The 24,489-nt window shown below is 36.1% G+C and overlaps 2 protein-coding genes across 4 annotated transcripts; both read left to right on the top strand.

Moving 5' to 3' along the window:
* Positions 1 to 2,410: 2,410 nt before the first annotated feature.
* LOC114524732 (DNA repair protein complementing XP-G cells homolog) lies at positions 2,411 to 15,892 on the top strand. Of its 3 annotated transcripts, none has more exons than XM_028545901.1 (16): positions 2,411 to 2,599; positions 3,834 to 4,009; positions 6,872 to 6,987; positions 7,576 to 7,668; positions 7,799 to 7,841; positions 8,518 to 8,649; positions 8,833 to 9,064; positions 9,348 to 10,327; positions 11,132 to 11,251; positions 11,464 to 11,677; positions 11,779 to 11,847; positions 12,769 to 12,844; positions 13,641 to 13,701; positions 13,985 to 14,109; positions 14,267 to 14,351; positions 14,827 to 15,892. In XM_028545901.1, exons 1-16 carry the CDS (start codon positions 2,512 to 2,514, stop codon positions 15,295 to 15,297), a joined length of 3,081 nt encoding a protein of 1,026 aa, XP_028401702.1. In that variant the 5' UTR covers positions 2,411 to 2,511; the 3' UTR covers positions 15,298 to 15,892. The 3 variants fall into 3 exon arrangements, with proteins under 3 accessions (XP_028401702.1, XP_028401708.1, XP_028401715.1); XM_028545907.1 differs by having other exon boundaries at positions 14,868 to 14,967; XM_028545914.1 differs by lacking the exons at positions 13,985 to 14,109; positions 14,267 to 14,351; positions 14,827 to 15,892 and having other exon boundaries at positions 13,539 to 13,685.
* A 7-nt stretch (positions 15,893 to 15,899) lies between these two features.
* Positions 15,900 to 21,546, top strand: LOC114524752. Its single transcript, XM_028545925.1, has 2 exons — positions 15,900 to 16,697; positions 20,505 to 21,546. Exon 2 carries the CDS (start codon positions 20,506 to 20,508, stop codon positions 21,196 to 21,198), a length of 693 nt encoding a protein of 230 aa, XP_028401726.1. The 5' UTR covers positions 15,900 to 16,697; position 20,505; the 3' UTR covers positions 21,199 to 21,546.
* Positions 21,547 to 24,489: the final 2,943 nt, after the last annotated feature.

The raw sequence follows: 24,489 nt of genomic DNA on the forward strand, positions 1-24,489 counted from the left end.
AGCCAAGCTCCTTCAATAGATATATGTAACACTTGAACAAGAGCTATATATACATGGCTTGCATTGGTCAAGTCGTTCTGCCGCGTTTGCTATTTTGGCGTTCTTACATCGTCTTTTTAATTATCGAATGTTTTTCGTTGTTTTGCTGTATCCTCGGGGAAATATTTTAGTTGCGTACTCGCTAGTCAGAGATTTCCAAGGTGGCACACGAATTGTGACATATGATAAACATCGGGTCGAACATAATTATATACAATTTTTGAAGCCGTTAAAAGTTTTTTATTAAAACCATTGAGAGACTTGTCTATATTTTGGTATTGAGTTACAAGGTCTTAAGCATGATGAATATATACAATTGTATAGGAAGATGTAAATAATAGAGAAAAAGAGCAGTCTTAGACGTTAAGATGAACCTTGACGACATCGAGATTATTCCTTGCATGCTAATAGTAATCGACCAGCCAAGAAACGGAAAGAAGAAGAGTCTTTGTACAAGTGATGAAACGTGTCGATGTGGAAAAATGATATACCAGTTCACTTTGTTGAACCTGTACGTTATAGGCGTAGCTTGATATATGGACATATACAACAAATTAAGAATCGTAGAATTATAGAACTTTTTAGTGCAGGTTCAAATTGAAAGACCACAGTAATTATAAATTATATTTAGCCTAAATGCTTCAGCAACAAACAAATTCACTGTGATTACGAAAACAAAATGAACGATAAAGAATATAATTATACAACACGTTCTATCAACTTACCGGTACTTCGTTTTAAATTGCCTTGAACTTCAATACCCACGTAGATAAGCTAATTGTACGTCATCTATAACGTAGCATTTTTACACCACGGCTGATAATTTGATATTAAAATGTGTGGCCTACCCTAGGCACGCAAAGAGCTACCAAAGCGTATCGCCTGAAAGGAAATTATAATAACATAAAGGAAATTATGATAACAACAACAATAATAATAAAAGTCTTTATTTGAATACTCATAAGACAAAAAAAATGAAACGGAATGAAATTTGGGACACAAGAATCGTATAGGCATAAGCACACAACTGCCAGCAAACTTCAAGACAAAACAAAAAAATCTCGTCCTAAAAAATCAAAGGATATCTTATTTATTCTACTGACTGGGCATGTTGCATCCTGCTATAAGAGAATATAGTTTAGTCCATGCGCATGCAGCACGTAAGTTAAATTGGGTCAGTAATAGTTTTCTAAAATTCAATTGAATTTAGGAACTTCAACAAATTCGTGTCCTATAAAATATGGCTATAGCGCGGCCAATAAATGTGTGAAAAAAATTTTTGATGATGACTTTCAAGATTATGATTAATCAAACGAGGTAACTTAAGATGAACTGGTTGTTAAATAGGTTACTCCGTTCTCTCGCAAGTGGTAAAATGAATCCACTGGAAATATTTCTCCTCGTGAGCTTAGAGAAAAGAAACAGCTTAAAGGGATACGCGGCAATAAAAGTTATCTTTGTCAATTTTAAAAGAAATATTACATTACAATTACAAAATTCGCCTATGGATTGTTTTTAACTTTATTACTTCTCAAGATGTTTTTGAGATTGAAATTATCTTCCATCCGCCATTTTAGATATGCATATTCTTGCCCTGATATGCATGAGCCATAAGCTGGGTGAAAATTCGTTCTGTAACTTCATATTACCGATCCTGTGAAGTTATAGTTAATTTCATGGTATTACAATCGCACGTACCTCAAATTATAACGTTTGAATTGTAAGAGTTCTAAACTAGAGCGTAAACATGCAGTTATTTTTTGAGCGTTAACCCTGCTTTGACGTCACGACGGGTTTGTATTCGGTTAGCCTTAGCAAATCATAATCTTTAGGGAAATTTAGGGAAATCAGGGGATATGTATGGATCTGTAGGTGGCGATGATGAGGGGAATATGAGCATATGAGTGGGACCAGGGCCCGCGGGCGGGGATGAGGATCGGTGATACCAATAAGGCAGCATATGGTAAACTCGACTGGGCAATCAATAGTGAAGGTCAGTAAACAGAGGTGAGGTGAGGTATACCGGTATATGATATATTAGATTTAGACCTTGCCAGTTGACATTGATATATTAGTTTTGGACCTTGTCAGTCGAATACACCATATTTTTAATACTGATGTAAAATGGTAAATAACGTACTTTTTTCCGGAAGAAATCAAAATTTATACATTCTTTTTGGGTTACTGAAAATGTAAACAAACTTTGCTGATTGTTCTAAAACGAGATTCCCCTTATTTCTTGTTGCGGGGTTAGGGAACGAAATTGTTGAGGGATCGCATGGTAACGAGATCACCAGAATTCTCGTTCCCAGGTTTTTCGCGTACTACTTCACTGGGTCCAGGACTCCAGGTCTCTGCGCGGTAAGATTCAATATGGCCGCCAATGGCAATAAAAGTTCAGAAATTTATATCTGCTTGTTTATTGTTTTTCACACATAAAAAGTAGTTTCAGGAATAATCAACCTTTATATAATGGGAGTAAACGGCTTGTGGAAGTTATTAGAGCCTGCTGGTCGTCCAATAACGCTGGAATCTCTTGAAAATAAGACACTCGCTGTCGGTATCCTTTTTGTCGAATGTTCGTTTTCCCATGGTCGTACGGTCATATCACCATGGCATAGCTTGGAGAAGATCGTTCGAGTAGAAATTATTATGACAAGCAGGAAAATTCAGATCTATTATTCGTAGATTTTAAATTGATGCCGAGCATAGTGTGATCGGCATCTCAACCTGATTCGCAACCTTCAAATATCTACTGCATGACACATGTGTGAGCATAAGTGGAGCCGTTACAATGTTTCATTACTATTGCGCTTTTTTATTGTATTTTGTTTTGCATTGCTGATTGCCATAGCACTGGACCCATGCTTTGATCACTGTCTGAATGACTGAAATAACCGCACAGTACCTTTCTACATTTCAATTTATTTATAATATTAGAATGCTATTATGCAACCCAGCATGAATAGTGAATACTTTACCTGTTTTGCTTGAAGTTAACTAGTTACAGTATTTAAGCTGTGTCACTTCGTAAAAACACTAAGAATGCTAGTATACTAATGTATTGTATAAATATAGACCTAACTATATTTAACAACAAAAATGGTTGATACCATGGGTTGCTTTCATACACTGCCTAGTTTGGCATATGTAGTAAAAAAACGATTAAGTAAAATATACATCAATAGAATTAGGAGTGCCGGGTTTATATTAGGAGCGATTAGGCAAGAAGTGATGACAAAGCAATAAATATATTATATACCCTACCTGCAGCCATAAGGAAGTATAAAATTAATATATGTGGTATAATCTAACCCGTAGATTTTCGGATTTTCGATTTTAGGCTATTTCCTAAAATATATATAATTAGTTTGTTAATGAAGAATTATTAGTATAGTTTTTAAGAAAATGATTCTAACATTCATTTGATAAAAACCATGTCATGTAGCTTTGTTAAATAAAAATAATTCATCTCATCATTTCCAAATTTGACTTTTTTGCACTTGCATGAACTGAATTTACATTTGTGAATTTCAAACAGTGAATCATGAAGCAAAAATTATTTTCACAGTATTTAACAGTTACTGGTTAAATATGCTTGAATCAATCCAAATTGTCCATATGGCTGTACTGGACAATAATACCTGGTTTGCAATTTTTGCAAGCCTTTATTTTTTGCCTTTCTCAAACATTGCAATTTGATAATGTTACTAGGCTCTTTCAGGGAATACACTTTTTAATGCAAACCATCAAATACTGTAGCCTGTTACCTTTCTTGACATATCACCAATTAGATGTGAGCGTGTGGTTAAATCAAGCCCTCTATGGTATGAGAAGTCAACATGGTAGCACTGTACCAAATGCTCATCTTGTGTTGTTATTTCAAAGGATTTGTAAATTGTTGTACTACAGGATTAAGCCAATATTTGTATTTGACGGGGGTGTACCTGAACTAAAAAAGAAAACAATGGTAATATTTTCTTTATGCCTGATTTACATATTGCAGAGCATTATTCATGCAATTTATGCATTGCCATTGCCTTTATTGATGCAATGCAAAAAATGAAACTATGATCATCTGCAGAAGTTGAATCCACTTCTTTGCAATTTATCACAAAGTAAATGCAAAGCCAAGGAGAACATTATTCTTTTTAATAAATTGCGTTAGGAAATGTATTTTGCTTACATATATTTAACTTCTACCGACAACACTTTCTTCGTGGGCAAACGGGCCAAACGGCTACAAAAATACAATTTCAGAACACAACAAAAGAATCGCATTTGGTTAAAATACAGTAGGTATCAAATTAAAGGATTTAACAATAGAAATGTATTTATTTCTCTCACCAAACAAAGTTTATAGTTGGCATCTTTGAACAAATGTATTTTCCGAATGTAGTTGGCATCTTTGAACAAATGTATTTTATGCAAGGCATAATGCATATTACTCGCTGTATTGAAATAAGTTGAAAAGCAACTTGCTTTATTAGCAATTTTCTTAATTAACACTAGACAAGCTGGCGCCGACACAGGGAATGGCTTCCAGAGAATGTATCAAAAACATAATACATTTTGTATGACAGCCTATTTCATCGCAAATTGTTATAATTATAATTTATATAGTTACAATTATAACATGAAAAGTCTTTTCGTTTGTTGAAATTGAAATTTAAATTCGTTGATACATGGGAGAACAAGAGCTGTCACTGGTCAACAACTGCATCAGCTGGCATGAAGTGCGTCCCAGAGAGGGTACCTAAATATCGAGGCAGGATTCAAGTCAGGACTCAAGTCAGGACTCGAGCCAGGACTCGAGTCAGGACTCGAGCCAAGGACTCGAGCCGACAAGCTCCGATTTAATGACTCATCTACGTCTTGCTGATGGAAACTTCTATTGCCGTCTTTCCCGCGTGCCTGTTGGCGTAAGCGGGTTCTTCCCAGTTTAATGGTTCTTCCCGTGTGCGGACAAATTTTAAGCGCTTTTGTTCATTCGTTCCAGAATAAAGTGCCACGAATGAACAAAAGCGCTTAAAATTTGTCCGCACAAGAGAAAAATTTGCTTACGCCAACAGCCACGAGTGATTATTAGCTCGGCTAGTTGCTCTCGTGTGCGGCAGGTTTTAAGTAGACTAGAATTTTTCCGAATTCGTTAAATGTGATTATTTATGATACCATTTTTTGAGTCCACAATTTTTAAATCGCTAAATGAATTCAAAAACAGAACTTTGCAAAACTTCTAGTTAGTCAGCAACATTGTATTGGTCGCATAGCGTTAGAAAGGCTAATTCTTTTACCATTACGGTGCATGCACCATTAAATCGTAAAGATTTGAAAGTTAAAACAATGGATAATAGAAGCACAATGTGTTTTTATTCTCCATGCCATGGTCAGAAATGAAAATTAACGATTTGCATCCGATATTTTGGACAGCAATTACCTGTTGGTTACGAGTTATGTTACCCCTAATTTTTATTTCATAAAATGATTTATTATAAAATCAACTATATGTCATCCAAATATGGCGGATTGGTCGCATTGCGTGAAAAACGTTAATTGACTCGAGTCCTTGACTCGAGTCCTTGACTCGAGTCCTTGACTCGAGTCCTGGCTCGAGTCCTGGCTCGAGTCCTGGCTTGAATCCTGACTCAAGCAATAGTATATCTCCGTCCCAGAGGCAGAACATTGATGGAATGTACATATTTGACAGTTCTGTTAATTACCGTTTAACACATTGCATAGCGAGTTTGGATTATAATTTCGTTTAAAAATACGTAGTAGCCGATCAATGCGCCGATGGAAAGTGTAATAATAGCGTAGGGCGATGGAAAGTGTGATTCAGTAAAAATAAAATGTACACGTGGGACATTCTTGTACAATCGGAACAGTCTGGTACAGTTGCACGCGAGACGTTATTGTACAAACTATTAGTGCTGTATTATTGCATACGTTCATAATCATAGGCAACCATTAAAAATAGGACAAGATCATCGTTACTTTGATAAAATCGATACATATCATGTGTAAATTATTTTCTTGCCAATATACTAAAATCCTGTCCACAACTGGCGAGTTGCGTGCTTGACAATGTTCAATTCCGGTTTTAGTCACGGTGAAAAATTCAAACTTCAAAATTTCCCGCCGTGAATACTAAGATCAGAATTCCCTGCAGGTGTCAACGGCTTGTTCCGTCATTATACATAAGCTCTTTTGCCGCACTATAAATTATATTGCGCATTCTTGAATTCCCTGAAATTTAAGAAGGTCATTGAATACTAACAATTTTTAGCGCGGCCCCACTGTACCTAAAACTCTTTTTCAGTGTTCAGTATTTGGTCACCATTTCTAAGATTATAATTACTCATATTTGTCTTCCTTGTGATAGATTTATTTTTACGTTGCGGGATAATGGTTGTTTAGTATTTTAAACATCAATACAGATTTATTCATTTTATGTCTTTCATTCTGAATACGTTTTGTTATTTTGCCTAAATCCTGATGAAGTTTTGTTATTAGTTTTGAGAAACTTGAAAAAGTGCATATATTTGAGCATCATCTGCATACATGCCAGGAGTTGTGTTTTTAGACATTCTGGCAGATCATTTAATATTTATATAATGAAAACATAAGAGGTCTCGAAATAGATCCCTGTGGAACTCCGCATTTCTTTAGCTGAAAATGTATATCCATCAACGGCACAGACTTTCACTGCGTTTCGCCAAATAAGATTGGAACCATTGCAGCTGCAAATTTTGAACACCAAACTGCTCATGCATCTTCTTTAGTAATATTTTATGATCAATTGAGTCAAAGCCTTCCTTCTGTACTGTCCTAGGCGGCAAGAAGAGCGATTAGATTGTCAGCTCGTAACAAAGCTCAAAAGATATCTAAGAATGTTTTGGAGAAGTACCTGAAGTCCCGTGCTATTGGAAGTGTTACAGGACGAAAAAGGTACAGTAGCTATAGATAACACTAATTTTGATCGTAGGTATCGCTGACATTCATGGCAGTTAACTGCGTGCAAATAATACTCTGAGCATGCGCATTTGTAAAAGACGTTGCTCAGCTGCAAATAATACTCTGAGCATGCGCATTGATGTCAATTTTTTAAACAATAATGACGACCCGCTTTGTGGAACTTCCGGAAATCCAAATCACGATATTTTGCTTGATCTCGTCCAATAATTGATTATTGTTTTTCATACGATTTCTAATCGCAATTCATCATACAGTAAATTTCTGAGATGTGGACCGGAGGCATTGACTTTCATTCATTTATTTTTTGACAAATATATACGTCATCATATCTCGGAATAAAAAAGGATAGTTGATTATTGTTTTTCACACGATTTCTAATTGCAATTCATCATACAGTAAATTTCTGAGATGTGGAATGGAGACATTGACTTTAATGCTTCTATTTTTGACAATTATATACGTCATCATATCTCGGAATAAAAAAAGGAATTAGCACATGTAAATCCAACTTTACGCACAAAGTTTAGCTTAAAGAATGTCTGATTATTTTTTCATTCTTAGCCGTCGACCCACTAGTGGTTTGGGTCTGCAGCAAGTGCAGGAAAAGGATCTATTCGAGTTACCGCCATTGCCTGAGAAAGAGGAGCCAGAAAGGTATGTGTAAGCAAAGAAATTATTCATGGATCAATACTCTCTGAAATATTACTATTTGTACTGTACCTATTTATATCCCTTTTAAACTACACCTGGTATTTCTCATGATTTTTTGTTGTTTTTCCTTTAGTCCGTCCGTTGACGAATCTTTCTTTTCTTCACACCATTTGCAGGTACAAAGCGTTTTAATCTATTTAATCACCTCTTTTTATAGTGAGGAATTCCTTATTTTTGTAGTTTATACAATATCTATATTTTTTGTCCGTGTGGCGTATATAGTGCATATATACTATTTTATATGAACATGACTGTTATCTAGAGTTTTACGCCACCGAGATAAATCGTATTTAAACACACGTAAAAATACCCAAGCTAATCAAAAACCCCGTATAGGAAATGTGTTTGCCCTATCAAAAAATCTTTCTAGCTCAGTTTCCGTTCGTTTTTATTTCATACCGTTCTTTTATATGCATGCACGTTCAAGAGACTATAACTATAAGCACATTTTACTGAACATTGTTAATTTAAATGTGTGCTCTTCAATACATATCGAGTTACTAAAAATTTACTTTCGTTTGCTTATATAATTTGTTCATATAATAAACAGAATATTATATTGTTGCTTGGAAATATGGATTTATTTCTAGTATTTAAGAGAATATTGCACTCACTAGTTCGCTGCGCCTACTCGTGCATGACAAATATTCTTTTCACCACTGGAAATAAATTCCATATTTTCGCGCAAATATTTTATTCTCTCTATATGCGTCATGTAGGCTACGCGTGCAATTTCATTTGAGCGATTTAAGAATCACGTTCTTTTCAACGATCTAAGGAATTATCATCTAGGATACGACGGATTTAAACATAGACTCGGAGGGATTCAGGGAGCTGCCTCATGAGATTCAGCATGAACTTATTGTTGAAATGCACGAGAAAAGTAAAAGACACTCGCGGTATCAGGATGTAGATATGCCAGAGGTACTGCATAATTATATTAATTAATTTGATATTATTTGATCTGCTTGAAATTAATGTTTCTTAACGTTACAAGTTATCGCTACATAAAATTGTCAATGAGCAACCCATTCGCACCAAGCGCTCTGTTATTACACATAATCGTTTATATATGCTCATATCACCCACCATATTTTGTATGTTTAGGAAAGTGAAGAATTTTCGAATTTTCAACTCGATCATCTGTTAAAGCGCGGAAAGTTGACGCAAAGGTTGGGGACAATAAGAAAAGAAATGAACGAAAAACAAGCGGGTGAGCTGGTGGTCGGTGCCGTTGGTGAAATGAGTGTCAACTCGATTATCCAATCACAGAAAATAATGTCTGAGGAAACGGGACACAGTATCTTGATCAAGCGCACACAAGCACGTAAAACTGATGGTATGTTACCAGCATTCTTGTCATAACCTATATAGCACGACATTTAAATTCACCTGATGAGTGTGTTTATTCTCATCTTATTAGCTCAGTGTATACTTCGGTATATCGAGCACTCTGCTACAAGTGTCAGCTACCTCCGTAGCTCAGTGGCAAGAGCATTGCACCGGCATCGCAAAAACGTATAGGTTCGAGTCCTGCCGGAGGATCTATAGTTGACTCATGAAATCTATATTTAGATCTATAGTCGACTCGTTAGAAATGAATTGTTTTAATATTTTTGTAGAACTGGAAGACGAAGCCGATGAAATGGCTGGGGGATTTTTTCGCGAAATTTCCAACGAAGATGTAGTACATCCTCAACCGATTCTTCTAAAAGACTTACCAAAAATCACAAGTGATATCGCCAAACCTAGCGTGAGTGGGGCTTTAGACGAAGCCGCAAGTAGTACGGACGAAAGTGGTGATGGCAACGAGCCTGAAATTGTTTATAATGAAACTTTTCCCTATCGATCCTCAAAAAAAGTAATTGGAGACGGAAACGGTGTTGCTGTCCCGCATATTACTAATGAAGACTTCCCTAAGACGGTTGGTGAGAAGGAAGTTATATATTTGTCGGAAAAAGAACAGCCGATGCAAAAAGAAAGCACGGAATCGAACGATTTAGTTTTGGTAGAGAATAGGTTAGATTCTGTGGGATCAAATGAGCAAAAAGTAGATTCAAACAATGGTAACATTCATACAAATGCGAATCCTCCTTCACGTGAGCCTAGTGAACAAAAAGTAAATTTAACTAGCAACGAAGACCTTCAGATAGAAGTTGGCCGGGAGTTAAGTGAGAATGTTACAATCGAAATTGCACCCTCGACGAAGGAACACGAGGATAAAAAGGATTCCGAAAAGGATCTTACAACCATTGAGGATGAACTGGATGATTTTGAGGACGAAATAAAGAAAAAGAAAAGTCTGATTGAACAGTTGCTTTCAAACAGACGCCCTTCTGTCGTTAACGAATCTGCAAATAGCAATGTTGGAAATATTTCTGACGAGAAATTGTCTGAGGAAAAGCCTTTTAGCGAGATTTCCCCTCAAAGAGAAAATAATTTTAAAAATGATGACAAGGATTCTTCCAGTGATGAGACAAAAAATCTTCCTTCTGCTATGGCGATTATGGATGAGTCTGTTCGCGATATATCTGATTGTGAAGCGCCTGAGCCAGCTGTCAACGACATATCTGCACAAAACGAGTTTGAAGGAAAAACATATGTAAGTAGATTTAAATGAAAAAATTTACTATACGTTTACTGTTTAGTATAAGTTGAAAGTATTTACGATATTTGTGCTATCTACACTTGTTTCGATCATTTTCATGCTATTAATTTTCATTAAAGGAGCACTTTTTCTTTTTGAATAAGTTCATTGCGCGCGGTAGTTTTTGCATAGTTTGTATTTTTATCGTTTCTATACCTTGTCAGCTGTTTTGATCAGTCGCCAAGAACATAGAGGATACGTGTAAAAGCAGTACAGGGTGTATAAAAAAAAGGTAACCCAACTTCAACACGCTATTGTACGTGCATGAACTACTCAGTCTATGAACGAAATATTTATATTCAAAAAGAGCAGGCTTTTAACTACATTAAATGGTATGTTTTCAATACCAAATGGACAAAAATTGAGAAAATACGAGGCTGATACAAATTATTAGTTAGGGTCGTACATTTTCGCCTGATGAATAATTGCGTGTTGAAGCTGGATTATTGATAATTATTAGAATTTTTACCTCCTACCGAATTTTTGTCTTTCTTACTTGTCAAAATATATTTGCCGTATAGGAGGTCTTATTGTAATATATAAACACCGTGACACGACTGGGACGAAAAAAAACTTTTTTTAACAAGAACGAAAGCTTGAAAGAAGCAACTATGCTTAAATTTCAATATCATGACATAATTTTATATACGGTACCTTCATATGAGCATCACAAAGAAGGATGTCGCATCTGTTTAACGAGTTAAATCCATTTGTTTAATTGTTTTTGTTAAAACATGACTACTGTATACGTATTTACAGGAAGAGCTTGGAGAAATTCAGATGAGATTGGACGAAGATCTTGAAAATTTGAAAGAAGAAAAGACACGTCAAAGTCGGTTGGCCGCCACAGTTACTGATGAAATGTATAAGGATAGCCAGGTAGGCCTAAGTTTTCTGTGAACGATAGCTTGTGCTCGTGTTAAAATGTAACGGCATGCCATGGAGTTTACGTTTATTACAAGTCTTTTTACAAAGTTTTTTACCTATATACATTACAGACCAGGATAGCGCACAACATACAGTTTTTTATTCAGAATTATTTTGAAAAGTATAAGTATAAATGGTTCTCTCAAAATATACTCTCCATTCAGGAACTTTTACACTTATTCGGGATTCCATTCGTGGTAAGTCCCATGGAGGCGGAAGCACAGTGTGCCACATTAGATAGACACCATTTGTGCGACGGCTCAATCACAGAAGACAGTGACATAATCCTGTTCGGAGCGAAAAAGGTTTACAAAAATGTTTTCAATCAAAAGTATGATGCGGAGTTATATCAAGAGGACGATGTCAAGTGCATACTAGGTAAGGTACAGTATTGCACCACCAGTTTATAAACAATGAGAAAAAGCTATACCAACTATATCAATATCAATTATACCAACGGTCAAATTTTCCATTTGCAGGTCTGGACCGTCTCAATCTCATTGCCATCGCATTGCTAACTGGAAGTGATTACACAGAAGGGGTACAAGGTATACATTTTGTAATGGTAAATAAAAAAATGAGTCCGCTGAGCGCGCAAGTGGGTAACGAACGGTGTGTAATCATGGTATCACTTATATATAAATGGGAGCGTATAATTTGTGGTTTATAGTTGACACATATCAAGTATTTTGACGCTAACATCACATTGCGGTCGTTGCAAATCAGTACGCCAATCAGACACATTATAATTGATCTTTACTATACATACTTTGGGTTTTTTAACAAATAGATTGCATTAATTCAGCTGTTGTTTATCATTAATAAACATAGGTACGCAAATTGTCATAGGCGGGTAGTCAGTTTTTGTTTTTTCTACGTTTTGGCGTCTTCCATGTATCTTTTCAGCACAATATTTTCCAACGATTGCCAAGAGTGTAGTATAAATTGCAGTCCAAAACTCTCCAGCAAGCACACTCAGGCACTTTTATAGACTATAGGAATACCGCCTAGCGGCACGCAAAAAAACTATTTCGCGCAATGGTGGTGAGCAAGTTTTGAACCGTTAATAGAAAATGTTTACGCCCATCTTCTTTAATTTGTTTAAAGTTGGCGTTCGATCGAGATAGAGAGTCGATTTTGATTTTACAACAAAACTATCATGCTTTACCACGAGTTCAACTACGTATATACAGCAACCGTCGTTTTTCAATATTGATTTACATTGCATGCTGTTTGACGTTTAATTTTCACAATGATGCGCCGCCATTCATACGCCATTCATTTTTATACGAACTTTTGTTATCAATATTTATCAAATTCACAAAAGGTTCCAGTTAGGTTTTCAAAAATGCCAATTAAGAGTCAGAACTATCTTATGGGATCATCTGTATATGTCACTCCCAGAACCAGTTTTGGTTCACCATCCCATGATACTGCCAGTTTTCAAAGTTTTCAAACACTTTTTGCAGGTTTGGGAATTGTGTCCGCGATGGAAATCATTAATGAATTTTCTGGCGAAGGCATTGAAAAATTACAAAACTTAAAGTAGGTGCAAAGTGATGGTCGAGTATCATTACAATCATGGATGGGTTTACTTGCATTTGCATGGAAATTTAGCTGCTCATGCGTAGGCTTCGCGATATCGACATAGCCGCGTTAATACTCCCCGGGCAGTGATTGATATTAGTATGATAAGTTAAGTTGCATTTTCGTAAAATCGGTTTTATATTTGTTGTTTTTTAAACCTTCCTGCTTCAACTGCACACCGCAGATAATATACAATTATTGGATGAGGCTGAGCATGATATCAAGAATTAGTCAGATCGAGGTCAAAATTATCTGCCGAGGCCAAAAAAATCAATATCCCTCGGTATGACGTCACAACCGCTGAAAATATAAAATTTTACCGGATATTGAGATTTAATTGGAGGGTTTCGACCAATAAGAAACGAGATTACAGTATAAATCTCTGTCTCATGACTGACTATACGTAGACCTAGATCGATCTCTTCTTGTGTAGCGCTTGCTGAAGATCGAGCCAACCCGGACCAATCGAAAGGCCATGCAATGTCTGATTGGTTGATGCTAAATGATCAATAACTAGTACTTAGTAATTGTACTTTACTGAATTTAACTATTTATATTATATTAGGTTAGTAAATCAATAGCAATGCCTGATTACTGAGTATCTGAAAGAAACGTTGAAGTCTCTGTCTTCTTATAATCTTCCTGTTTATAGAATCGCATCCGGTGAACATTTCTTTATGATTGTGTGTATGGTAAGATATTAATTAAACGTGTCGAGCCGTAACATTGCTTGGTTTTCATCTTTTATCAAAAGGAATTGGTTGGAGGGCAAATCGAAACTTCTGCTACACGAAAGTAAAGTAAAAAGCAAATTAGTAAGTTGACTGACTCTAGATTTGCATGTGCATTTCTGCATCTTCACGTAGATGCATAGAATGTTTATAATTGTTAACATCAGTGAAGCTATCTTGAAAGGCCCTCTTAACCTAGCCTGTATAATAAACAATTATTCGGCGAAGGCGAGGTGAATATCGCTGAATAAAATAACGTCTTCATCTGTCACTTTAACAAAAACAGCCCGCCACCATTTAAAAAAATATGCTTAGGTGATTATCGCGTAATAATCCGAAGTCCGAAAATCTATTTTATATACTTTAGAAAAATGTTGTTCTGCCTACTGGCTTTCCGTCATCGCAAGTTTTCGAGGCCTATCTGAATCCTGCCGTTGATGATTCAAGAGAGGCTTTCAGTTGGGCTAACCCAGATCTTCACTCTTTGAGATTATATCCTTTTTGGTATTTTCTGATTCTTAAAAGCTTCGAGTTGATGCCCGCGTGGGATTATGGCTCGTACGCCACTGGTCTTAGAATACAATCAGATCGCATTTCATATAAACACCTCAATAAAAAAGATGGGTATTTATTCTTTAACTATCTTCACATTTGCCTCAGAGAAGCTAGGGTGGAGCAAGATGAAAACAGACGAGATTCTGCTTCCTGTAATAAAACGCCTTAATACCAGGGAGGTATGGTATAAATTATATTGATTTACAGCATGAATGATATTAAGTTCTGTAAAAGAAACGCGATGCAACATTAATTATATTATATGATGTGAAAGCCCGGTGCAGAAACGAATTTAGACTACAAGATGGCGGCTTCTCGGTTAGGGGATTCTGATAAATTAAAATGTGTCATGTTTTTTTCATATTGCATCGCCGAATTGCTTTGAAATATAGATTTATGCAAAGAATATCGTGGGCTTCTGCTGCTACTATGCTGCACGTATACAAAAGTATGTGTATACGTGTATACAAGTTCACGAAAATTAGCTATTTGGGTTTAACGACGAAGAAGCAGTTCTAAGTTGTTGTTTTTTTGAGCGATATTCCCATACATTACATGTGTATAGCAAACATATAGTTAGCCTACTAAAAAATCTTTATAATTCTTTATAAATTCTCCGTCCCGTGGCCTCTATTTATACTGTTGTTAATGCAGACACAGCCAAAGATCGACTCATATTTCCCTGTTCTGTCCAGCGAAGCGAGAAAAATTAAAAGTCGTCGCGTTAGGCGGGTTGTGAATCGTTTATTGGACAAGGAATCTGATGACGATGAAAAAAGAGCTTTGAAAAAGCGAAAAGTTAGGAAATCAACGAAGAACTCTAAAAAAGCAACTGACGGTGTTAATAAGGAACAAACGAATGATGTTGACATTCGATGTGACAGCCACGCTATTACGAATGTTGCTAGCCAGTCGTCGAAAACTAGCTTTCCAAGCCCGCTTAAGGATGCTAAAGCAAGTGCAGTTGAATCCAATTCTGACTCCACATCGGACACAAGTGATGATGATCGGAGCTTTGTACCATTTAACACGAGTCGAAGAAAACCAGTCAGTAGAGGCAGCACTTCCAAATCGAGGGGATCGCGTAGGATGGGAACCAAAAGTCGAACGAGAAAGAAATCTTAAAGTGCAGCAATTGCATCATATTATAGCTAGTGCGCCATAGGATGAGTGAAAACCTCCTGTGGCTATACCATAACGGGTTCACCATACTCATTAGAATCATGACCATCGATCAGTATTTCATTCTCGCATGTGTCGTGCACGTTCGTTGACAAATAATTTCGTTTCAAATATGACTGTACTACCTAAAAGCCCTGTTTACACTACACTCAATCGATTAGCGCTGCGCCTCCGTACCAAATTTATACCTTCTTAGATTGCCAATACAAAGGCCGAGCTCGGATGAAATTGGTAGGGTACATATATCAGCCCTGCCGAGCCGTGCTAATGAATTGAGTGTATTGTAAACGGGCTATAGTCTGTAAAATCGTATATTTGTATACGTATACGGTTGATTTGCACCAGGATTTGCACGGTGTGTTTGTAATCACGGGGCACGCTCAATTGCAAACATTTATTGACAAATAGATGAACAAATAACTTCTTTTCAATGTGACAAAATCAGTAGTTTGTCAACCCTAATTTGTTCTACTATTATATATGTTATTACTTCTATTAAACCTTTCTTTTTCTCTTCTTCCTTTATCATCATCCCACAGCTCCTTCCATTTTCTCCAATCCAGCTATTTCTCTTTCTTTGCCTTTTTCCTTTTCACATTGTACTTATACAAATAGTATGCTTTTTGTATTTGAGTAGAGATTTTACGGATCACAGAAATGGGTTCGCTTGAATACGGCCAGTGTGACGTATTCGTTTAATACAAAAACAGAATCCGCGCACTCAAGGTAGTTGTACCTACAATCAATCAATCAATCAATCAATCAAAAAAGACAACTTGTTACAACCTTTGAAAGCAGAGCAGTATTCACTCAAAGATTAATACAAATAGATTTAAAAACACTTTTGTAAATAGACTTATTTTTAGATACGATTTATAGGTTTGAAATAGTTGTAACTTAAGATATGTACCTTTTTATCTTAAGATGATTAAAAGATTGATTGATTGATTGATTCTACATGACAACCAACCTTTTTAATACAGCGACAATTTCTTTATCACTAGTGAACACTTGTGTGTGAACTACTGAACTTTATATTAGCGAAACAGCACACTCGCCCGACATACTTCGCGAATGTTTACAAGAAACTATTAATTTCTAAAAATGGAAAAGTGGTGTAGGTTTGAAACCCTAACTTTATAGTTATTATTGTTATTGCGTGCCGTTAATTTCCGTTTTGTTACTTCCTGCGACTGCACGCGCAACTGCACCCAGTTTAGTGTTTCATTGTGTATCACTGTCGGCTACAATAAGGTCACTCTATTCTGCAATTGGATATTTACTCTTACGTTTTAACTCTATCGACGGTATTCAGCCGCCATTTGGTGTGTGCGCCAACTAAAGTAAGACTCTTGTATTATTATAGCTAGTAAACATAGCTGATTCTGTATTTAGTGCGTGTCCGTTATAGTATGTAATTCGTCTAGATTTCATGACTTAGTGCGGCTTAATTCTTGCGTTTTAGTTCGAACGTTACCCACTATATTTCTCTATTCCGCGATCACTTTATCCAACATTCCGTTACCCAATCGACCAGTTACCATATCTTCAACCGCACCGTATTATAATTTCATCATTAAAGATACATTTTATAACTGTTATCCGCGCACGGTTTTTTCTGCCATCGTGGGTTAGCGAATTTAGTGGAGTTCAATTTATGGCGTTAATTAACGGCACACCAAAGCAGTGTAGCTCCTAGAGGAATATATATATATATATATACCTTACCATTTTAGAGCTAGATAACCGTTAAAAGTTTTAACGCATTACAATTGACAATACAGTTTTGTGTTTGCCGATTGTTTTTAAACGTTTTTATGCAAATTTGTATTAAAGTGCCCATGTCATAAAATTGGAATTCAGATTTTTAGAATCTTTGTTTGAAATGAGTTAGTAAGTTCTAAATCAAAACTGAAATTGGATTTTTATTTTTCGAGTTATTTCCATCTAAACATTGATTTTAGTGGAATGAAAACTCTGAAAACCGCGCAAATGAGACTGGTGCGAAACAAGGTGTTTGACGTCACAATAGGAACTCGTTCGACGCGACAATTTAGTAACTCTATTGCTTGGAGTAATAAGTAGAAGCTAACCGCGCAAAAAAGTGGTTGTTCTTACTTAACAGACAATTCTGTATAAAGTGACTCATATATTATCAAAATGTGTTGTGAATGGCTTTAATATTTGTACGTTCCTGGCAACAGTCGTGTAATAATTGCAACTACGCCATGAGTCATGACCAATTGAGTCATTAGTGAGCTTAAGCAAGTGACGTTTTTGACAACACGTACGTTTACCGGAAGTAAAGTTTCTGTTTTTCACCAATCACAATCCTTGACCCAGTCTTTTCACGTTACTCATGCCGTTTGTGTTGTCAAAAACGTCGCTTGCTTAAGCTCACTACTGTGTTGTAAACACGTTAGGCAGTGTTTCAGTTAACAGATAAAGGTTCGGTAAATAACGTCTCAAAAGATGCGAGTGCGCACATTTTAGTAAAGACAGCTAAAGAATGTTGGTAAAAAGATGCCATAATAAAAGCGACATGTACTGGGTTATATTTATATACACATGATTTGATATGTTTCTTTTGCGCGAGACGTGTTAGATTTCTCAGTTAATATCGATAACTCTCAGTCTCTCATTGAACTATTTTTTTGAAAGCGCATAGGAACTCCACTCATACTCTAGCTCAGTTGATTTGTAATGAAAATAAACCAGAGAATCACACAGGCATGCGTGACTTAACTACACATAAACACATTGTAGAAATACCGGCACTCATGAGCCACAGGAAAACCTCAATCATAATGCTATTAATATAATATTTATATAGGGCAGTGAAATGTATTAGGGGTCCGCGTCCGCCTTTTATCTACACCCGGGTGAACCGTATGTGCGCAATTACGAATGACGATCAACTAGGATGAAACTTTAGAATTAAGTACAATTGCCAGAATACTAACACAGAATCTATTTGTAATTTGAATACTGTATATCTGGCGTAATGATATTATGTTCTGGGGTCACGGAAAGCAAGTCGCGCAATCAAGATCATAAGAAAACATTTGCTTTTACTGACGCCTACGATCAAGTCTTCGTTGTAGTTTCGATGCCATGATCGTTGCACGATTGCACCATTTCGCGATAGCTTTTCAGCTTATCATCGGCATCTGGTTCGTTAATGTATGGTCCGAAGTGTTCTTACTGCCTGACAAGGCAGACATTGACCGGCGTTCATGGTCTTAACTTTTGTTCTTTCTTGATATTGCATTGGCAGGAAAACAATTTTAATGGGTGTCATTCCTTTGGTAACTTCTCAATAGCTAAACTTGATGAAGACATATTTCTGCCACGTTAAATAACCGAATTTATCTGGAATGAAATCGCTTCTCTTGTACTACATACTATTATTTATCAAAAGGCGCAATATGCGAGTTCCTATTGTGACGTATTAGTTACCAGTTTCCGACTGTCGCGGATTTCAAAAACTTTTGCCGTTAAAATTTGAAATTTTCAAACTTTATCCCTTTTTTTCTCCGCAAAAACAAACTCAATTTCAAATGTGATTACTATTTTCGTGATCTACGTTTCACGGCGATTCTAATGAGATAAATTCCAATTTTATGACATGGGCACTTTAATTACTCCCTAGACTCCTTTTAGAAGTTCGCCATTTCAAAACTATATATATATATATATATATATATATATATATATATATATATATATATATATATATATATATATATATATACACCCGTTTGCAAAAACGTTGGCCGCAGATAGATAGATAGATAGATACCCGAAATCTAATTAGAATTGCATATGTTGTGTAATATGATTGAAATCCCATGCAAATGTATTCATATGCAATTATAATTAGACTTCGAGTATCTATCTATCTATCTATCTGCGGCCAACGTTTTTGCAAATGGGTGTATATATATATATATATATATATATATATATATATATATATATATATATATATATATATATATATATATTTTCCAAACTGTGCAATACTCCCCAGAAATTTGGCGACTTTATAAATTATAGGCTTGGCTATTATACATACATATAGGAAAGGTTGTTTTAGGAAATCACTACTTATTTATTTATTTACTGTTGTTTTCGATAAAAGCCCCTTACTAAGAGCCTAATGACGCAGTAATGATATGATAATCGTGGTTGTTATTCTGAAGTATTTTATACTGATGCGCCGGAATTTAGGCTAAAATAACTAGAATCTCCTGATCGTTTCGTTTTCTTGGTCAAAGCTATAAATTTTAGGTCCTTTGTTCCGTGATCGCGATTCTCGAACTCATTGCAATAAACTATAAAGCAACCTCGTACCCAGGGTAAAGTATATGTTTTCGAGGGGGCCAAATTTCCGAAAGGGGGGCCATATTTCCTAGGAAATATGTCCCCCGGGGGGGCCAAATTTCCTAGGAAATTTCCTGGGACACCCGCACTTTCCTGTAATGGGCTGCGTTAGCGGCGATCCATAAACAGAGAAATTCTGAATAAAAAAGGCACAAATAAATGCTCAAGAAAAAGTTTAATTGGTTTTGAAATTAATAAGACGTCCGTCCAGACAGTTTAGGTAAAGTAAATAATTCAATATTTTGTTTTAGTTTTTATCAAATGGTACCAGGCTAATAATACGAGTTCGTGCGTTTCTTGTTTGTTTCAAGTTCAAATACATGCCTTATGACATATATAAACTTCGGTTCTCGATTTGAATATGTTATAGCTATGGTTGTCTAATAATTAACATATAATTCAAAGGAAGGTCACGCTTGAATAGAACAGTGGTAATTGCTTATTTTACAAGGGCTTATATTATTATTCTTCACAAAAAAACTGATGAGTTATACTTCAGTCACATGCCAACATGTGTACAGAGCATTTTGATATCCACTTTAACAATTGACATGATATTTTTATAAATTTTTAACCGAACATTTTTAAAAACGCAATTCATCGCCATCTCAATATGTCACATTATCATAGCCATTAATTGTCAATGTAAGATCTCTTGTTGTGTTTATCAAGCTACGTCTACATCGATACATAATTATGCATTCAATTATAAACACTTTAAAAATTCTTATGTTAAAGAGTCACATTTATCATTATATTGTTAGAATGGCGTTCAAAGAACAACAATCGTTCCGTAATATTTCGTACGAAGATGAACTTCAACGAGCAAAAATGTTAAAAGAAGATTTAGAGAAAGGAGATGGTTGGAGCCTGGCAGCCTCTGGTGATGGTTATGACTATTGGATAAAAACATTTCACAAGGATCCTGTTGCTATCAAGATCGCCTACAACATTGATATGCCGTTTCCACCTGAGGTTTTTGTAAAGTTGCTTGATCCTAAGAATCTCGAAGCGCGAAACGATTGGGACAGATCTTTCATCGAACACGAATGCCTGGAAACATTTGCTGACGAAGGTAGTGTCACATACATGCGAGCTCTCTTGTCGTTTCCCTTGGCCGATCGCTCGTTTGTGCTGTATCTCCCTGAAGCCAAAGAAGTAGATTGGTTTGGAAAGAAGGCGACGATGCTATTGATAAAGCATGCGTGGCATTCTTCAAAAACTCCCGGCGAAGATGGCTATGTGAGAGCTACTAACGGTGGAAACTTCTATATAATAACAGAGGATGAAGAGAAACCTAGGAAGGCGTGTCACGTGTTTGGCCTAACTGCCAACAATTACAACGGTTGGATTCCGAAAACCGGCATGGAATGGATGCAAAAGAGAGTTGTGCCGAAAAAGTTTAACGAATGGCGCGATGACATGGTTATGGGTTATGACAAGTACTTTAAAGAATAACACAGAATTCGTTTGTCACTGATTCGAATTCTCGTTTGATTTACATATATCATCGCTGTGCATCTTTTAATATACATGCAGGCTGTCCTAAAAAAATTCAAAAATTATAGCTTTCACTGAGAATTTAGACACAATTTTAACCGTTTAACGTTTTAACGCGTGAAAGATTACTTAATTATATATCTTTTATAATCTTTTACAATTAATGTTGCAATTTTATTGGCTAAGAGGAGTGCAATTTGAGTATATCGCACTCTCTGGTATATACAACTAGCCAATCACCATTCAGGATGCAAAATATGAATTTGAATTATGCTAAATTTTAATAACTCCAAATTATACTATTTACCAAGCATTGTTGTGACTTGTGATAATATTTAAGAATTTGCTCAATTATAATAAATTGAACAAGACGCCTATTCTGGCGGTAAATGCGTCGCGTCAATCGTTGCATGCAACCGTGCCCCATTTCCTGTCAATATTCATTCCTTTAGGAAAATGTTTCTTTTTTAGGGTTTCTAGTAAATAGAGCACTTCGCACAGAATATAGGGATAAAATTGCATTATTTGTGCTAGGCAGATGTAGCTAACGATATACGTGAATAAGGTTGAGTTTTGAATCATGTACTCTAGGAATCTGTTTGTACTGAAATTCAATAGGATCGGTCTGGCCGTTTTTACCTTTGAAAGGAAAGTGCGGTTTGATTGAAAAATGGCATACAAGGCTTTCATAGCATACAAGGCTTTCATGGCATACAAGGCTTTCATGATTCATGTGATCGTTGTCTGTAAACCCGTTTTAGTGTAGGTTTACCACGATCAGTGTGTGCTAGTGTTTGTAGAGTGAGCATATCAAACAAGACAAGACGAGAATCCAGCATTATGATTACCTGTACGTATTTTCTCGAACGACAGATGTCTAGATTTCCTGCGCTATCGGCCATGCACAGCGACTCGTGTACGTGTTATTTCATATGACGTGTATCGTGCATGCAGTTCCTGCTTTTGGTTCGCACGACCCGAGTTCGAATCCCAGCGACAACAAACTTTTTCAATTTTTGTTTCAGTAAAATATTTCTTTTGTGGGGGTTACTAGGCTTAGGTTACTATTTGAAGTGTGTTTAGCACGAAAATATTTCGATACGAAATCAGACGAGTTCAAAATACGAGTATCTTAGTAGGCCTGCGCGGCCAGGAAGACCGGGTCGAAAACGTAAAAAACACGAAAAACACGAAACACCGACGGCAATTTTAGACTGCGTTCGCGCAGTGCGCGACGCAGTAATAAAATGTATCTTCAGATTACAGTCATAATCGTATCTTTAGATTACAGTCATAGTCGTATTATTAGATTACAGTCATAATCACAATCATAATTTTTTTTAGCTAATACATGTAATATAACTTTTAGCACAAGCATCTCACATCTAAACAATGTTTATCATTGAAAACTTGGAATCCGTACAGGATTGCGTGATCCATGCACGAGGGCTGTTGCGAGACTCGCCTGAGCGAGGCTCGTGGTTTTTCACGCATTCCGAAAGTCGGGCAAAATCCCCAGTGCATGGATGACGCTATCCTGGACAAAAAAACATTTGGTAATTGTTTTATAAAATAACTACAGTGAAGCAACGATATTTTTAGAATCCCGCTAAAACTGATTCAGCGCGTGCTTTTAAATTCCTCGTGCAGGTTGTCTGATCCTGCATCAAATGGAACAAGCGAGATGGTATTTAACACGTGCTTCCGTCGTTTTACGGCAGTTTCCGAATGTGAGTATTGCAAGTCAGCAACAATTTCGAGTTCTCCCAAACTCCTACAAGTGCTCCTAATTAACAATTAGTCGCGAAAGGCGAGGTGATTACATGTGCAAGCCAATATTCAACCATGCAGCTGAAGGCAAAATGAATATACGTTTGTAATCACCGAGTCTGAGGCGACTAATTGTTTTAGCCGGTATAAATTTCGTTTACAAAATAATATAGTTTGGCTTACAAATAATAATCAACATAATTTCATAAATATTTATAATTACTTCAAATTCCTTATTTGAAAAACAACGTCAACAACAAAAAGCTATAGTCACCGACCTGTGACTATCACTTCAGATACAGTGAATCCTGAGCATCCAGAAGGAAAATCAATAGTCCCCTCTAAATTAATTCTAAAACTGCATAAGAACACAGTCACAGGATAAAATGTTTTCTATTTCTTAGTATAATGTAACTCAATAAAAAGTTTTAATTCGATTAAATTATAAATTCCAATAACATTATTTACAATGAACCATGCACAAGTAGCACAACGAACAATGTAAACGTTTTAGAGAGTGTATTTCTTATTTATAGAGAGTATTTATTCAGAGTATATTTAAATCTAAACACGGGAACCGCTTTTTGTTCCGGACTTCTTTTTCAACATTTTTATAGTAAAGTATATAACACTATTAATTATTTTGTTCATATTTTTTGTCAATCATTCCGTTACATTTCTTCAGCCTCTAACGATGGTTATAAAAACATTTCACGGTTTTTATAACTGTATTGGCGGCTGGTGAAAATTTCACTTGCCGCCAATACAGTTATGAAAACACGTTTCTCGACCAATCAGCACGAACGTACTATTGGACATTATAATTAAAATTGCTGTTTATCAAGGTCAGTCTTAATTAACTTTGGGATGTCACAGGGACCGCGGAGCGTTTCTCGTATTGCTGGGGCTCTGAACCGCGCGCCTGCCAGGAGAGTCCGGGAAAATTTTAAAATATACACAGGCCTCTGAAATGGCCGCAAATGCCTCGCAATTTAAGGATTATTGTAAAGTTCCCAGCATGTTTGGCACTCATATACAAACATTAAACAATATAACCATGCTTATGATGTTAAATATTTTGATATGGACAACCACGCAGGTTTAATCGGGTCTAATTCTGGTGCTATGTAAAGTCACAAGCATGTTTGGTGCTCATATACAAACATGTATATAAAGTTGCAACTTGCAAACATCGAATATGGCCGGAAAACGGTATACTCCACCATGGTCTGAATACTGATGTCAAATATTTTGACATGGATGACCACGCTGTTTTATTGGTCAAATGCATGCTTGTCCTTTTTGTCTCTTTTTTTATATGTACTGAACATAACTAATTTCAATCCATTATTACGATAGATATCTTTGGAAATTAGAATACCCTTTTTCTTTGACTAATTGGTTATTGAAATATACGTCGAAGAAGTAAAAGTTACGATAGTATGTTCAAGATAAGATACACAGCGTATACTTGCATGT

This window comes from Dendronephthya gigantea, unplaced genomic scaffold (genome assembly GCF_004324835.1).
Source record: "Dendronephthya gigantea isolate DGI-Jeju-01 unplaced genomic scaffold, DenGig_1.0 000001F, whole genome shotgun sequence".
Taxonomy (NCBI): Eukaryota; Metazoa; Cnidaria; class Anthozoa; order Malacalcyonacea; family Nephtheidae; genus Dendronephthya; species Dendronephthya gigantea.